Genomic DNA, 19,030 nt, shown 5'->3' on the forward strand with positions numbered 1-19,030 from the left:
CATGTAATCAGCAAATAGTGATCCTGCGTTGTTCACTATGTGCTGTCACATACTCACACATTAACGTTACTTGACAGTGAATAGACATCACCTCCAGCCAGGACGGGATGTCTATTCACAATCTCGACACTTCGGTAACGTTTGTGTGGTACTTACAGCACAGCAAGCGTAATCTTGCTGTGCTGTAAGTACCACATAAACATCCTGGCTGGAAGGAATGTCTATTCACTGTCTATAGCAGATTTTTCTCTCCCTGCACGCCGATTTTCGCGGCGTTTTTCGCCCGCGGCCATTGAGCCCCGCGGGTATAAAACGCTGCGAAATACTCTTTCTCTGCCTCCTATTGATGTCAATGGGAGGTCAGAGGCATAAACACCCGAAGATAGGGCTTGTCTCTTCTTTCTCCTGCGAGACGGTTTTACCGCTCGTGGGAAAAAGATGTCTCCGCCTCCCATTGAAATGAATGGGAGGCATTTTCGGGCCGTTTTCGACGAGTTTTGCAGCACAGTTTCCGCGTCAAAAAACTCTGTGTGAACCCAGCCTTAATGTTTTTATAAGACTCAGCTCACACCACGTTGGTAGCAAAAGTCAGACATATATTTTGTTCATCATAAAAAAAATATATACAAATATATACTGTATCAGCTGTTACACCCATTTATTTTTATTATTTTTTAAGATGTCGAAGTGCTTCCCTTTTTTCTTTTTGTAATAATGTTTTTCTATTTTAATATACATCAACTTTCATTCATCTTTACATTACAGGTTGTCAGGTCTAAAACTATCCACTCAGCTTTAAGATGGCTGTGTAGCGTGCGAGCGGGTGACCCGAGGAGCGATGGGAAAGGGAAAGGCACAAGGCCCACAATTTGGCAGCCAGCTCGGCTCTCAGTTTGGATCACGGTGGCTAACAGGCCTTCCCTTCCTCTCAGGGCCTGCTCACAGCTAGTGATGAGGGGGTTTGCACTAGGTAAATGAGGATGGTAGTCTCTAAATATCCCCTGGGACACTCCCAGTGTCTGCTCCTGTCCTGATGGTGTTTGGGGTGTCCTTGATGTTATGGGTGCAAAATAAGACAGGAGGCTGAAGAGTGGAAGCATAACAGGCTTGCTCGCGGCACAATTTACTTACGTTTTTCACATAAAATGGCACTTACATTCTTCCATATGACATGGAGGCACATTTCTTACAATAGACTCAATCCTTATAGTACGATGAAGCGCCAGATGCAGGAGCGGGGGGCCCTCTCTCTCTGCTTTTCTTGTGGCTTCCTACCCTTGTCAATTCAGTGGGACGATAGGATATCTGCCCATGAATGCAGCTTTCTGCTCCTGTGTAATGGCTCTCAGCCTGTCAGTATGGGTAGTACACATGTATAGGTGAAGGATGAGACTCACCAACCTGATAAGGTGACATTGCTCACTGTCCACAGAATGGATTCCTGTTACTCTCAATACATCTCAGAAGATTTCCTTCTCTTAAGGCCTTATTCACACGAACGTGTTTTAATGACGGAAACAATAGCGGAGTCGACTGCGCTATTGATTCCGTCGTTGAAACGGAAACCTGCCGGAATGGTGACGAACGGAAACCATTAGCAATGTTTCCGTCACCATTGATATCAATGGTGATGGAAATGGAAGCTGTGGTTTCAGTTTGACTTTCCGTTGAAGGGTTTACCCGATGGAAACCTCCGACGGAACCCCGGAACGGAAAGCGAACGCTGATGTGAACAGGCCCTAACTGCCACTAACTGCAACTGGACCCCCTCTATGTCCTAAGCTCCTCCCACCTTCTGGAAACTTCTTAGTCTAAGCCACTCCTCCATAGGCTGTAACACAGTGCATTGTAACCTTACATTTGTTATTTTAAAGTGACAGTTCATAAAAGTGCAAAAATGTCATAAAATACATTTACAACACATTATCTCACAAGTAATGTATTGGGGGACATTACATATGCACCTAGGAAACAGAGGGGTTTAAGCAGGGACCTCTGAAGCCTATTCTAAAGAGCATTTTTGCTCAGAATCAAAAACCTTATCAGTAAATATAAATGTTTGAGTTATTTAAGTTGCTTCCAAATTCTATCTGTTTCTGGAAAAGCTTCCATGTGCGCTCCTGCAGCTTGCCTATACACTCAGGTCCTGGGCAGTGGTTGTCATGACCCACCAGGGGACCCGTATAGGAAATGACTGAAAGTTTATGCAGGGATTGCCTCCCAAAAGACACTTGTGGATTCTCAGATCAACGGGTAGGTAAGACGTGGGCATATTATAGCTATATTTTCAGGTTTTGCCGAGATTATCACTTTAAACAAAGTCATATTCGGGATCGTATACTTGGGACAAACTCTCAGTGGTTGAGAGACTATTAACATAATTGGGTATTACATGTATTGTGACATAATATCCAGTGAAAAAAGTTAATGATTGCTGCTTACAATCAGTCTTTTTGCAAGCTCTATGTTTGAGTGTGGTTGATCTCATAATTGTCTTTTCATTGCTATACAGAAGTGGAGCTACTCTTTGAACGGAACCTGTCATCCATATTATGCTGCCGTAAAAAGGGCAGCATAATTTATTGACAGATATGGTCACTTATGTGCTGTTGTGAACCCCTTATGAGAAATTACATTCAGAGCCCCACAACAGATGAGTCAAGCATATTCCTGAGCTGCTAGCTCTGCCCACATTCTACTAGCCATGCCCACTCACCACTGATTGACGGATATTACCAGATTCACACTAATAAGGAGACATCTGTCAATCAGCGAAGTGTGGGTGCAGCTAGCGGACAGTGGGCTGAGTTAGTGGAAACTCATGAATATGCCGGACTCGTCCCTGGCGGGGCTGCCTGAAACCTGAATGTAAGTTCTCATAAAAAGGTTCACAGTCACACATAAGTGACAGACCGCGGAAATCAGCAGGTCTGTGACTACATTATGTTGTCCTCCGTAAGGGCAGCATAATGTGGAGGACAGGTTACCTTTAAACAGTGGAAATGTATATTCCATATTAATATTCCATGTTTATTTCAGCATATATTTCTGTGTAGATTGCTAGCACTTATTATTTTCTCAAACCATGCATTTCATTGCTAGTTTATATATTTTCCTAAAGGCGGCACTAGATGAACAAGTGGACAGTGTATATGAACGCAACTTTAGTCATGCATTTTTGACACATACATCACGAGTCTTGTATTGTAATGATTCATGGCTTTTCATGATGCTGCATCAGCATTTTTTGTTCTTATTTCCCGTAGTAATCTAAATTTAAATGAAAACATGGCAAATGCAGACTATTTTCACTTTTCATCACTCAAGTGCAACACAAATACAGAAGTCCTGGATAGATTTGGTCTCAATTGTTAATCGATCTTTATTATTGTTGTGTTTGCAGTTCGTGGCACACCCTAATTGCCAACAGCAACTTTTAACGATCTGGTATGAAAACCTCTCAGGATTACGAGAACAGCCTATCGCCATCAAGTGTTTGGTTGTACTGGTCGTCGCCTTGGGCCTACCGTTTCTCGCTGCTGGTTACTGGATTGCGCCATGCAGTCGGGTATTGAATTCCTCATGTTCTAATGATAGCTTTTAACACCTAGAATAACAGGTGTAGATCACTAGCACTCCGCAGTTTAAAGTGAATTTATATTGTAGATCTTTGTATGTCTATAATGATTAACACATTTTAAACAAGGTTATTTATCACAGATAGATTTTAACATGCCCAATCCTTTGTTTTGCCAGGAGATGAGTCACAGCCAAGCATGCATGTTTATGGGGAGGTTTTGGGACTAGGGACATTCGGCTCATAGCTATCTCTTAAATATGGCCGGCTTAAATAAGGGTGTGCTGTATGTTAATCAGACAATCAAAAGAGATTACATGGAAAAAAAAATTCCTGTTAGAAATTATCATAGTAGGGCAGCCCCTAGCTTAAGGTTGCAAAAATGGGTACAACATTGTCTTGTATACTTATAATATAATAACTTTTTACAAAGTCATGTACATCTGTTGTATAAAGCATGGATAGAGTCCAACACTATTATTTTTTCTTATTGAATATAATACTTTGCAAAGGTCAGTAGCAACGAAATGCTATTTAAGTGCACTAAGGCATTGGGAACTTTCATGCATGTCTGCCTTTTGTGCACACACAAGAATATATGGCTAGTGTCTTGGAAGGGCTTTATAAAATTTAACAAAATATGTATTTAACTAAACATATTGCACAATATGAAAGGAGAAACGAGTTATATAAAATATTCCGTATTGGAAATTGCTTACAACATGATGGATTAGTGAACCTACAAAGCTCAGATTAATTCTTTCCTTCTTCATTGTATTTTAAAGATGCAATGTTTCGCACATAACCTATGATAAAACTTGGAAATCATAACCTAAAGAGGACACGTCATTTTATTTAACTTTGCCCCTAAAGTGGTTCTCTGGGATATATCTTTTTTTTATTTAGCCCTCTTATTCTTGAAGAATAAGAAAGTTTTGTTTTGTAATACAATGCTTGTTAAAAAATTGAATCCCTCAGGTGTATTAAGCCACCAACTGAAGTGAGCGCTGCTGCATGTAGACCATACAACAGCGCTCACTTCTGTATATGGGCACATACTCCGTGTGTGCAATGTATAAGAAGCACCCATACAATATACAGAGGGGCTTTTTGCTGCTGGTGAGGCTTTTCCCGCTGCAGCCATGTCACATATGTAACTCGGTTGCACCAAAGAAAGCCTCTCTGTGGAATGTGCAGGTGTCTCATACAATGAACAGATAGTGAGGGGGAGGGGCTGTGTATGGACTTGAGGGAGAATTTTTTTTAATAAACATTGGTGTGTTCACATTGAACCCCTCAGCGTTCGTTTCCGCTGAGGGGTTCCATCTGAGGTTTCCGTCGGGTTAACCCCTCAGCGGAAAGGCAAACGGAAACCTCAGCTTCCGTTTCCCTCACCATTGAACTCAATGGTGACGGAAACCTAGCTAATGGTTTTGGTCTGTCACCGTTGTGACAGGGTTCCATAGTTTTGATGGAGTCAATAGCGCAGTCGCCTGTGGAACCCTGTCACAACGGTGACAGACAGAAACCATTAGCTAGGTTTCCGTCACCATTGAATTCAATGGTGAGGGAAACAGAAACTGAGGTTCCCCTTTCCGTTGAGGGGTTAACCCAATGGAACCTCCGACGGAACCCCTCAATGGAAGGGCAATGGTGATGTGAACAGGCCCTTATTCTTTGAGAATAAGAAGGCTAAATAAAAAAAATATATATCATGCAGAACCCCTTTAACAAGGTTGAAATAGAGGGTGCATTTGCCCCACTCAGCAGACTTCCTAGAGTTGGAAATATAGCTGCCAAATCAGATAATAAGTATATAATATATATATAGCAACTTCCCTCTGTTAGCCTATAGCATAGTATAGTATGTGAGCAGGCTTCTGATTGGTTAACATTGGTAACCACATTGTTTTTCTTCTGCCCTACCTTTTCTACATATTCCCTAGTAACTATATATATTTTTTTTCTAGTTAGGCAAGATTCTCCGCAGCCCGTTCATGAAGTTTGTGGCACATGCTGCATCATTTATAATTTTTCTGTGCCTACTTGTCTTCAATGCATCAGACAGATTTGAAGGCATTACAACTCTTCCAAACATCACTGTCATTGAATATCCAAAGCAGATTTTCAGAGTGAAGACCACAAGGTTCACATGGACGGAGATGCTTATTATGGTATGGGTTGTAGGTAAGTTTTTTTTTTTGTTCAAATACTGCGTTTGAGCACAAATATTAGCCTCTGTAGACATGTCCCAAATACTGTAAAGCACAATCACCCAATACTGTAGTGTTTGTAAACACACAATATCAATTAGAGTACAGTAGCTATTTGGCTCAGTTCACACAGATATTTTTTCTGCGCTGATTGTGATGCGGCAACCGCGTCATAATCAACACCAAAAGTTGTCCGAAATCATTGATACTAATTGGAGGCAGAGACTTCTCTTTCCGGGCGGCTTTTGGAAAAAAAGCGGCATGTGCTTTCATGCCGCGGTTTCCGCCTCTGACCTCCCATTGAAATCAATGGGAGGCAGAAAAAACATGTGGCGCTCGTTTCTGAGCATTTTTATGCAACGTTTTTTGCCTGCGGTCCTTGCATTAGCTTCAATGGCCATGGGCAAAAAACATTGCTAAAAAATGCGGAAAAATAAGTGCAGGCAGTTTAAAATCTGCCTCAAATTGCCTGAAGGAATTCTGAGGCAGATTTTTTCTGCCTGCAAACAATTCGGTGTGAACAGAGCCTCTGAGTTTTTAAAGGAATATTATTCATAGGGTTTTGGCATTGGCAGTAGAGATGAATCAATATGGACACATTTCCTTCATATGCGTTTTACTCATTAAAGACTAAATAATCGAATGCAGATCCATATTTCAGCCCTTATTGTTTCACAAAGGGGAAATATAGGTCAAAAATAGGATATTCATTGATTGACAAAATTTCAGCAAATGAAATTTCCACAAATCTGCTCATCTCCATGGTCTGTGGTCCTTGATGTTACTTCTCCCTTCTAAAGATATTCCTTCATTTACTCCCACAAGTCTTATTCTGTTGAATCCACAAAAAACTCTAATGACATTTTTACCTTTCAAAACTATTGTACTGATTTCCACTGAAACATAATATCACTTTGGTGACCATAGACAGACACGGACACGGCATGTTGATATGAGACATTTGCTCATATTTGGTCCATCTCCTTATTCTATATTTGCTTACATCAGAAGCATATGCTTTCTTCTCCTACAATAAGCTTATGTTATTCCAGCCTTACAATGCAGCTTCAGTGTCATTCATGCAAAAAAACAAAAAAAAATTATGCGTTTTAGTTGGACAATATTTCCACTTTTGTATAAATGTATTTCATTATAATAAAGTTGTCAAATTCACCCCAAGGGCAGTTTGTGCTGCTATTAGTATGCGAAACAGGTATTTTCTGGGGACGACTGGTTCACACCTTCAAGATGCTAGCCCCCTCATGCGTACACTCGGATTTCACAACCTTTTAATAATGCAAAAGGTGACCATGTAAGAAGAGATTAAGAAATGACTCAGATCTTTCATTTTTTTTTATTCAATTTAACCGTTTGAAGGCTCAAACGTTAAATTCTTTAGATTGTTTTTTTATTGTAAATGTTAAGGACATTGCTTAGCACGCACTGGAAAGGAGAATAACTGTTTTAGTAATGACTTAGTATTCCCTGTTGTTTCGTCAGGAATGATGTGGTCAGAGTGTAAGGAGCTTTGGCTGGAAGGACCCAGGGAATATGTACTGCAGCTGTGGAATCTCCTGGATTTTGGAATGCTCTCCATCTTTATTGCAGCATTTACTGCAAGGCTCCTAGCTTTCATACAGGCCTCCAAAGCGCAACAGTATGTGGACAAAAATATCCAAGAAAGTGATTTATCTTTGGTCACACTTCCTCCTGAAGTGGAGTATTTTACTTACGGTAAGAAACCCATATTTCTGTCATTTCTTATAGTCATATTGGAAGGTACTGATTCTCCTTGCAGAGATCGATCTGGTAGGGAGTCTTTAGGACAATGCTTACAGTAAAAAAGTAGGCAAGTACAGTAGTTCTCCTCCAGAAGGATAAAAACACTGTTTCCCCGATGCAACCTATAGGTGGTTACTCTGTAAGGGCATGACCACACATGGCGGAATTCCTCCGCAACTGTCCGCATCAATGCCGCACCTAATCCGGGTTGCGGATTACGGCTGCGGATCTGCACAAAATGTGCAGAAAATTGATGCGGACTAGCTGCTGCGGACTGCGGGAAAAGTGCTTCCCTTCTCCCTATCAGTGCAGGATAGAGAGAAGGGACAGCACTTTCCCTAGTGAAAGTAAAAGAAATTCATACTTACCGCCCGTTGTCTTTATGACGCGTCCCTCCTTCGGCATCCAGCCCGACCTCCCTGGATGACGCGCCAGTCCATGTGACCGCTGCAGCCTGTGCTTGGCCTGTGATTGGCTGCAGCCGTCACTTACACTGAAACGTCATCCTGGGAGGCCGGACTGGAGACAGAAACAGGGAGTTCTCGGTAAGTACGAACTTCATTTTTTTTTACAGATACATGTATATTGGGATCGGTAGTCACTGTCCCGGGTGCAGAAACAGTTACTGCCGATCGCGTAACTCTTTCAGCACCCTGGACAGTGACTATTTACTGACGTCTCCTAGCAACGCTCCCGTCATTACGGGAGCCCCATTGACTTCCTCAGTCTGGCTGTAGACCTAGAAATACATAGGTCCAGCCAGAATGAAGAAATGTCAAGTAAAAAAAGCAAGACGCATCCGCAGCACACATGACATGTGCATGACAGCTGCGGACTTCATTGCGGAACTTTGAATCTCCATTGAAGTCAATGGAGAAATTCCGCCATGAGTCCGCCACTGCTCCGCAACAGACAGAGCATGCTGCGGACACCAAATTCCGCTCCGCAGCCTATGCTCCGCAGCGGAATTGTACGCATCGTGTAAACGAACACTGCTAAATTAAAGTGAAAGTCAATGTAGAAACGGCTCCGCTGCGGATTAACGCTGCGGAGTGTCCGCAGCGGAATTTAAGTGAAATTCCGCTATGTGTGAACCCGCCCTAAGTCAATGTGATGAAGTATGTATATTTGCATCTTCCCACCTGCCGTAAACTCAACAGTCTATATCTATAAAGAATCCTTTACAAGGACTGAGCCAAATTATAGAACATGCTTTTTTTGCTGGTGCTAATTTTTATATATGTAGTCACTCAATGCCTGCCAAGGGTCCTTATGTCTCCTGGTTCTATGTATTATGACAATCGTAAGATTTCTGCTTGCAGTCATTCAATAGGGGCTTTCATTGATTACTTTCAGTGGATAGTCCTTGTCATGTGATGGACACGTTTCAGTTGCAGTACAATTTTGTAAAGAGGTGAGCATCTGTGTGATCATCACATGTCCACGGCAGAGTTTTATCCCCAGAGAGTAAACAGTGTGAGTTCCTATTCAATGACTGAAAAAGCATGAGGAATTATACAGATAGCATATTGGAAAATTATATAACTTTGTTCGAAAAAGTATAACCTTTATTTGCCGAAACTATAAACCTATTCAAAAATTTTCAAATTATAACTCTGATGGGGGTTTGAGAGCTGGAGTAATATATATATGATCACTTTCAAAGGTTTACCTAGCCTTTAAGGACAAGAGACGACTAGAGGTCTTCAACATTTGTAATACTAACATTTTCTTAATCCAAAATGCGCTGTAGAATAAAGTGCCGAAACTGCTTGCTTCTTGCAGATTTCTTTCATCTAGAACTTCTGTTTTGGTGTGTCTGTGCTGTGTGGCAATTCCAAGTTATGTAAATCTGGACCTGGCGATGAAGACCTCAGCGAACTTTAAGGGCAAAGCCCCACGTGGCGGAATTGCTCTGGAATTCCGCTGCGGACACTCCGCAGCGTTAATCCACAGCGGACCCGTTTCTCCATTGCCTTCCACTGCTTTTTAGTAGCGTTCGTTTAGACGATGCGGAAAATTCCGCTGTGGAGCATAGGCTGCGGTGCGGAATTTGGTGTCCGCAGCATACAATGGATGTTGCGGACGTGTGGCGGACTGGTTGCGGACTCATTGCGGAAGTTCTCCATTGACTTCAATGGAGATTCTAAATTCTGCAATGAAGTCCGCAGATGTCATGTACATGTTATGTGTGCTGCGGAGCGTATTTGTTTTACTAACATGACATTTCTTCATTCTGGCTGGACCTATGTATTTCTAGGTCTACAGCCAGACTGAGGAAGTCAATGGGGCTCCCGTAATTACGGGTGACTACGTGTGTGCACCCATAATTATGGGAGCGTTGCTAGGCGACGTCTGTAAATAGTCACTGTCCAGGGTGCTGAAAGAGTTAAGCGATCGGCAGTAACTGTTTCAGCACCCTGGACAGTGACTACCGATCACAATATACATCAACCTGTAAAAAAAATAGAAGTTCATACTTACCGAGAACTCCCTGCTTCTTTCTCCAGTCCGGCTTCCCAGGATGAAGTTTCAGTCTAAGTGACGGCTGCAGCCAATCACAGGCTGCAGCGGTCACATGGACTGGCGCGTCATCCAGGGAGGTCGGGCTGGATGCCGAAAGAGGGACGCGTCACCAAGACAACGGCCTGTAAGTATGAAATTCTTTTACTTTCACTAGGGAAAGTTCTGTCCCTTCTCTCTATCCTGCACTGATAGAGAGAAGGGAAGTACTTTCACCTCAATACGCAACGGCCAGTCCGCATCAATTTACTGCACATTTTGGGCAGATCCGCAACAGAATCTGCAACGCAGATTCTGTGCGGCATTGATGCGGACAGTTGCGGAAGAAATACGCCACATGGGGCCATGCCCTAACACGCCCTACAGCCCCTTCATTCTGGGAATTAGCGAGGTCCCTATTAAATGAATGCCCAAAGGTGTAATCTCCTGAAAAAAAGGAAAACTAAAGTAAAAATCTCCTCTAAGTTTGGTATCTAGGTAACCGCACAGACTTGCATTTATGGATAGCACAGTATTCCTTATTGCACTAACATCTTTTGTCCATCAGCACATCATATATTAAACTGGTGAATTTATAGTGAATGTCTGGTGACTGAATGACAGAATGGGGAGAAGCATGTTTAATACTCAAATTCATCCACAAAACATTACTTGCTCACTTGCAATGTTTCAAACATTCATATTTTTTTAATGTCAAATATGTGATACTGATTTTAGACTTCTCACATTGGTGACATGGCTGTGTTCCTTTAGGTTTCCATTGCCCCTAACATACAGAATAGTGTAATTTGTTGTGCTGTTCTGCTTCGTAAAAAAGGCCAGAAACTGGACGAAATTATTATAACTTATTGGGATCAGTTGTGAAACAGATCCGCCATATCCGATATCTGTCAAGGATCTAGTAAAAAAGGAAATCCATGATGCCAGTGGGAACAGATCCCACTGCAAGTGTTACCAATGCCCTGAAAGATGGCGCTGATAACCATGTGATCACGACGTACAAACTGCAATGTTATGCAACCCTGAAATTCTGAGTGTAGTCGGAAGATGAAGTAATATTATCAAATTAGCATTAAGTAAATAGACCACATCAGGCCACTCACTCCATTTCCTGCATTAGCCCTTATTACGCTCTCTGTAATTTAATAACATGATGTGATATACGTCAGGGACCGTTTATCTAACTATTGATATCTGAATCCAGGATTGTTTGTTTTGTTCTAGATGTATGCTTTTCATGAATCAGAGTGTGGCAGACCCACCGAGTGATTATCATGTTAATAAATCACAGACAATCTATATCCAGTTACTTACATTGGCTGTCATTAGACTGGGACACAAAAACACAAATGGAAAAGCTTGTAATTAATCAAACTGCTCTCGGCCACGCTCTGTGACATGGATCCTGAGCACACAATGAATTGATCAAAGCATTTGACTGTTACTTGTTTTTTTTCCGGCTAAGTAGAAGTAGCAGGTTGCTTGATGTTTTTTTTGTATACCCAGGAGATATTTTTTAAACCAGTGGGCAGCTGAGCGTAATAATAATTAAAATAACAATATACGCAACTGTAATCATTGATTGTTACCGTGAATGGCAGCACTTCATTGTTTATGGAAGAGTCACGGAACGCTAAGTAACACCCAGATATATCAAATTCAGCTCCACTCAACAATCATTCCCATGGCGCGGTTGTATCTTCTCTAAAATGAATGTTATATCATCATGTATTTATTTTAGACTCATTGAAGCACATTTATCAATAGCGTTGCGGGAAAGGCACTTTAATTATTGGTTCTGGTTTTCAAAGATGGTCAAAGTTAATAATTTGGGGTAATTCTAACATCCTTAAACAGGATTATGTTAATGAGTACCGATTCTTAGGTAGACACACCAATATTGTGCAACAAAAAATGTTTGCACTTAAATTTAGCACAATTCTCTGCACCATCTTACAATGCCATTTTATGGAAATATACTGTGCATGTCCAGATTGAATATAATTCCTCTTAAAAAAAAAAGTAACAGTAAATACAGGTCCCTTTGTTCACTTCTGCCAAGTTATTAAAAATAGTATTTAGCAATTTCTTGATTAACCCCTTCCCGCTCCTTGACGTACTATTACGTCATGGCAGCTGTATAGTTCGCGCTCCATGCCGTAATAGTACGTCTCGGGAGTAACGGCCGTTTCGGCCGTCCTCCCGACACATACAGGAGCTGTGACGCTGCTGTCTTGTTCAGCAGCTGTCACAGCTCCTACAGCGGGGACCGATCGCTGTGTCCCCGCTGATTAACCCCTTAAAAGCCGCGTTCTATAGAGATCGCGGCTTTTTAGGGGTTAAGCTGCCATCGCCGGCCTGCTACGCGATAGCAGCCGGCGATGGTGACTATGGCAACCGGACACCAAACAATGGCGTCCGGCTATGCCATAGACGGAAGCCTAGTGGGTCCTGACAACGTCAGGACCCACTATGCTTGCTGTCAGTGAGTAGCTGACAGTTCTAATACACTGCACTACGCATGTAGTGCAGTGTATTAGAATAGCGATCAGAGCCTCCTGCCCTCTTGTCCCCTAGTGGGACAAAGTAATAAAGTGAAAAAAAAGTTAAAAAAAGATGTGTAAAAATTAGAAAATAAAAGATTTAAAAGTAATAAAAGTAAAAATCCCCCCTTTTCCCTTATCAGTCCTTTATTATTAATAAAAATATATAAACAAACAAATAAACTATACATAATTGGTATCGCCGCGTCCGTAACGGCCTGAACTACAAAATTATTTCATTATTTATCCCGCACGGTGAACGCCGTAAAATAAAATAATAATAAACCGAACCACAATCACAATTCTTTGGTCACTTCACCTCCCAAAAAATGGAATAAAAAGAGATCAAAAAGTCGCATGTACCTAAAAATGGTAATGATTGAAACTACAGTTCGTTACGCAAAAAATAAGTCCTCGCACGGCTTTATTGATTGAAAAATAAAAACGTTATGGCTCTTAGAATAAGGTAACACAAAAAGTGAATGATTGTTTACAAAACGTATTTTATTGTGCAAACGCCATAAGACATAAAAAAAAACTATAAACATCTGGTATCGCCGTAATCGTATCGCCCCGCAGAATAAAGTGAATATGTCATTTATAGCGCACGGTGAACGCTGTAAAAAAAAACGAAAAAAAAACAATAGTAGAATTGCTGTTTTTTAGTCACCACGCCACCTAAAAATAGAATAAAAACTGATCAAAAAGCCGCATGCACCCCAAGAAAACTACAATGGATTCCTCAAGGGGTCTAGTTTCCAAATTGGGGTCACTTTTGGGGGGTTCCCAATGTTTTGGCACCACAAGACCTCTTCAAACCGGACATGGTGCCTAATAAAAAAGAGGCCTCAAAATCCACTGGGTGCTCCTTTGCTTCGGAGGCCGGTGCTTCAGTCCATTACCGCACTAGGGCCACATGTGGGATATTTCTCTAAACTGCAGAATCTGGGCAATACGTATTAAGTTGCGTTTCACTGATAAATCCTTTTGTGTTATAAAAAAAATGGTATAAAGAGGATTTTCTGACAAAAAAAAAATGTAAATTTCACCTCTACTTTGCTCTAAATTTTTGTGAAACACCTAAAGGGTTCATAAACTTTCTACATGCTGTTGTGAATACTTTGAGGGGTCTAGTTTCTAAAATGGGGTATTTGATAGGGGTTTCTAATATATGGGCCCCTCAAAGCAACTTCAGAACTGAACTGGAACCTAAAAAAATAAATAAATGAGGCAATACTTCGCTTCTTACATTATACTGATAATGAGCCGTGCCCACCCCGAGATTACCCCAGTTTTGACCGTTTGTCTAAACGGAGACCCTTATTAGACCGTTCCAGTGCCCGGTTTTCCCAAGCATACACTCCCGAGAAGTGTATTTCTATTGATGAGTCCCTGGTACATTTTAAAGGGAGGGTTCAATTCCGCGAGTACCTGCCGGGTAAGAGGGCAAGGTATGGCGTGAAGGTGTATAAGCTGTGAGAGTGCATCAGGGTATACCTACAGGTTTAGGATATATGAAGGAAAGGCCACCCCCAAACCAGACTGCATCCTGGACTACAATAGGTACATGGGAGTGATTGACTTGTAAGATCAAGCCCTGAAGCCCTACAGCGCCATGCGGTGTGGTATAAGAAGCTGGCCGGGAACATCATATAGATGGCTTTGTACAATGCGTACGTGCTACGTCGATGTGCAGGCCAGACGGGAACTTTCCTGGAATTTCAAGAGGTGATTATCAAGAACCTAATCTTTAGGGACCAAGAAGGGGGGGCACCCAGTACTTCTGGAAGCGAGCCCACACGCATCGTACCAGGGCAACACTTTCCAGGGGAAGTTCCCCAAACTGGCAAGAAGGGAAAAAGTCAAAAGAGGTGCAAAGTCTGCTATAAGAGGGCGATAAGGGAGGACACAATATATCAATGTGACACGTGTCCCGAATAACCAGAGCTCTGTATGAAAGTGTTTTAAAATTTATCATACATCCCTTGGTTTATAATTTACCCCAATTTTACTTACCCTGATGCACTCCGCACAGCTTATCCCCCCTAGTCTTTCCCCTCTGGGCCCTGCTGTGTGTCCAGGCAGCTGATAACAGCCACATGTAGGGTATTGCCATACCCGGGAGAACCCACATTACAGTTTATGGGGTGTAGGTCTCCGGTCAAAATGGCCACTACACCTCTAGATGAATGCCTTAAGGGTGTAGTTTTTAAAACGGGGTCACTTCTTGCGGGTTTCAACTGTACTGGTACCTCAGGGGCTTCTGCATACATGACTTCGCACTAGAAAATCCCGAGTAGGCCAAATGGTGGTCCTTTCCTTCTGAGCCCTCCCATGGGCCCAAACGGCAGTTTATCACAACAAATGGGGTATTGCGGCACTCAGAACAAATTGCGCAACAGAATGGGGTATTTTGTTTCTTGTGAAAATAAGAAATTTTCAGCCAAAACTACATATTATTTGACAAAAATAATTTTGTTTTCATTCCCAGACCAATTCAAATAAGTTCTGTGAAGAAACTATGGGGTCTAAATGGTCACATTACCCATAAATGAATTCCTTGAGGGGTGTAGTTTCCAAAATGGGGTCACTTCTGGTGGGTTTCCATTGCTTTGATACCTCTGGGGCTCTGCAAATGTGACATGGCACACGAAAACCAATCCAACAAAATCTGTACTCCAAAGAACACACAGCGCTCCTTCCCTTCTGAGCCCTCCCATGGGCCCAAACGGCAGTTTATCACCACAAATGGGGTATTGCCGCACTCAGGACAAATTGGGCAACAAAATTGAGTATTTTATTTCTTGTGAAAATAAGAATTTTTGAGCTAAAATGACATATTATTGGAAAAAATATATTTTTTTTAAATTCCCAGCCCAATTCAAATAAGTTCTGTGAAGAAACTATGGGGTCTAAATGGTCACATTACCCATAAATGAATTCCTTGAGGGGTGTAGTTTCCAAAATGGGGTCACTTCTGGTGGGTTTCCATTGCTTTGATACCTCTGGGGCTCTGCAAATGCGACATGGCACACGAAAACCAAACCAGCAAAATCTGTACTCCAAAGAACACACAGCGCTCCTTCCCTTCTGAGGCCTCCCATGGGCCCAAACGGCAGTTTATTGCCACAAATGGGGTATTGATGCACTCAGGAGAAATTGGGCAACAAAATTGAGTATTTTGTTCCCTGTGAAAATAAGAAATTTTGGTAAAAAATTACATCTTATTGGAAAAAATGACATTTTTTTAATGTCACAGCCCAATTGAAATAGGTGCTGTGAAAAAACTGTGCGGTCAAAATGCTAACAACAACCATAAATGAATTCCTTGAGGGGTTTAGTTTCCAAAATGGGGTCACTTTTGGTGGGTTTCCATTGCTTTGATACCTCTGAGGCTCTGCAAATGCGACATGGCACCCGAAAACCAATCCAACAAAATCTGGACTCCAACAAACATATAGCGCTCCTTTCCTTCTGAGCCCTCCCATGGGCCCAAACGGCAGTTTATCACCACAAATGGGGTACTGCCACACTAAGGACAAATTGGGCAACAAAATGGGGTATTTTGTTCCCTGTGAAAATAAGAAATTTTGATCACAAATGACATTTTATTGGAAAAAATGACATTTTTTTCATTTCAGAGCCCAATTCAAATACGTGCTGTGAAAAAAATGTGCGGTCAAAATGGTAACAACAACAACCCTAAATGAATTCCTTGAGGGGTGTAGTTTACAAAATGGGGTCACTATTGGGGGATTCCTACTGTTTTGACACCTCAACACCAATTCAAACCTGGCATGCTGCCTAAAATATATTCTAATAAAAAAGAGGACTCAAAATGCACTAGGTGCTTCTTTGCTTCTAGGGCTTGTCTTTTAGTCCACGAGCGCAGTAGGGCCACATGTGGGACATTTCTAAAAACGGCAGAATCTGGACAATACATATATAGTAGTGTTTCTCTGGTAAAACCTTCTTTGTTACAGAAAAAAAAATGAATAAAATTGAATTTCAGCAAGAAAAATGAAATTTGCAAATTTCACCTCCACTTTGCTTTAATTCCTGTGAAATGCCTGAAGGGTTAAAAAACTTTCTAACTGCTGTTTTGAATACTTTGAGGGGTCTAGTTTTTAAAATGGGGTGTTTTATCAGGGTTTCTAATACATAGGCCCCACAAAGCCACTTCAGAACTCAAGAGGTACCTTAAAAAAAAGGCTTTTGAAATTTTCTTAAAAATATGAGAAATTGCTGTTTATGTTCTAAGCCTTGTAACGTCCAAGAAAAATAAAAGAATGTTCAAAAAACGATGCCAATCTAAAGTAGACATATGGGAAATGTGAACTAGTAACTATTTGGGGTGGTATAACCGTCTGTTTTACAAGCAGATGCATTTAAATTCTGAAAAATGCAATTTTTTCAAAATTTTCTCTAAATTTTGCAATTTTTCACCAATAAACACTGAATATATCGACCAAATTTTACCACGAACATGAAGCCCAATGTGTCACGAGAAAACAATCTCAGAATCGCTTGGGTAGGTTTAAGCATTCCGACGTTATTACCACATAAAGTGAAATATGTCAGATTTGAAAAATGGGCTCTGAGCCTTAAGGCCAAAACTAGGCTGCGTCCTTAAGGGGTTAAGAACCCATACGGAAGCCATTACTGTTTTTACATGGGTTTCTGCCCAGCTTTCCCCAACTGCTATATGGGAAATCTGCCTAGTTATGCAGCCATACAATCCTGGGTCACTGCATAGCAAAAACGAAAACTTTCTAATTGTATGTTGAATGTATGGTATCCGTTCAGTATCACCACAAATGTAAAATAACTGTTTATAGAGCATGCATATATATATATATATAGCTGTATATATATATACAGTCCTGGTCAAACGTTTTGAAACTGACGTGTGCTGCTTCAGTGTTTTTAGATCTTTTAGTCAGATGTTTCTATGGTATACTGAAGTACAATTATAAGCAAAAGTTTTTAAACTTTTATTGACAAATACATCAAGTTTATGCAAAGACTCAATATTTACAGTGTTGACCCTTATTTTTCAAGACTTCGGCAATTCGCCCCTTGCATGCTGGATATCAGCTTCTGGGCCAAATCCTGACTGATGGCTACCCATTCTTGCCTAATCAAACTCCCCAGACCTCAATCCCAATGAGAACCTGTGGTGAACCCTCAAAAAGCAGGTGGACAAACAAAAACACAGAAATTGTGATAAACTCCAAGCACTAATAAGACAAGAATGGGTAGCCATCAGACAGGATTTGGCTCAGAAGCTGATATCCAGCATGCCAGGGCGAATTGCAGAAATCTGGAAAAAGAAGGGTCAACACTGTAAATATTGAGTCTTTGCATAAACTTGATGTATTTGTCTATAAAAGTTTAAAAACTTATGAAATGTTTATCATTTGTATTTCAGTATACCATAGAAACATCTGACTAAGGCTTCGTTCACATATCCGTTCAGGCTCTTTTCTGACGTTCCATCTGAGATTTTCGTCAGAATAGAGCCCTGACTGACACAAACGGAAACCATAGATCCAGTCGCAATTGTTTCCGTTTGTGTCAAGGGCTTCGTCGTTTTGACAGAATCAATAGCATAGTCGACTACGCTAATGATTTTGTCAAAATAACAGAACCCTTGCACAACTGAGACAAACGAAAACTACTGGGACCGGATCCGTCACCATTGAAACCTATGGTTTCCGTTTGTATCAGTCAGGGCTCTATTCTTCTGGAAACCTCAGACAGAATGTCAGAATAGAGCCCTAACGGATATGTGAATGAAGCCTAAATCTTTGTGAAAACCAAAATTTGTGTCAGTCTCAAAACTTTTGTCCAGGACTGTATATATATATATATATCATGCTTGAAAAAGGTCCTAATTTTGGACTGAAACGTTGCACTTTATATGATATGTTGGCTTCAATAAACTACCTTTATTTCATCTACTCTACTGGAGTGCTGCAAGATTTATTGTTTTTGAAATATTGATCTGGACTGCTTGCTGGCACCCGTCTACATCTACAAGTTCTCCCTTTATTGCGATGGAGTGCTGCTGCCTTCTCTGTTGGAATATATATATATATATATATATATATATATATATATATATATATATATATATACTCACACACATATACATTTAACAGTTTCCTGGTAAAAAAATTATTACCTAAGGCCCCATGCACACGGCCGTGCCCTTAATCACGCCCGTGATTGTGGGCACGGCCGGCCTCCTCCGCATTTTTGGGCCGTGCTCCCATACAAAGTATGGGAGCATGGCCCGTAAAATGCAAAAGAACGGACATGTTCCAAACATTTCTACGGCACAGATACCCATCTGTAGCGATACAGAAAGGTGTCCACGGCCAATAGTA

At 41.2% G+C, this 19,030-nt stretch overlaps 1 protein-coding gene across 1 annotated transcript in view; it reads left to right on the forward strand.

Annotated features, from left to right (window-relative positions):
- TRPC3 (transient receptor potential cation channel subfamily C member 3) overlaps window positions 1-19,030 on the forward strand; it is a 346,804-nt gene that overhangs the window by 260,507 nt on the left and 67,267 nt on the right. Inside the window, exons 4-6 of the mRNA XM_075860495.1 lie at window positions 3,404-3,568; window positions 5,548-5,764; window positions 7,291-7,524. Coding sequence (XP_075716610.1) covers window positions 3,404-3,568; window positions 5,548-5,764; window positions 7,291-7,524 — 616 coding nt within the window. The remainder of the gene's footprint in view (window positions 1-3,403; window positions 3,569-5,547; window positions 5,765-7,290; window positions 7,525-19,030) is intronic.

Source organism: Rhinoderma darwinii, chromosome 1, assembly GCF_050947455.1.
Source record: "Rhinoderma darwinii isolate aRhiDar2 chromosome 1, aRhiDar2.hap1, whole genome shotgun sequence".
In the NCBI taxonomy this organism is placed as follows: domain Eukaryota; kingdom Metazoa; phylum Chordata; class Amphibia; order Anura; family Rhinodermatidae; genus Rhinoderma; species Rhinoderma darwinii.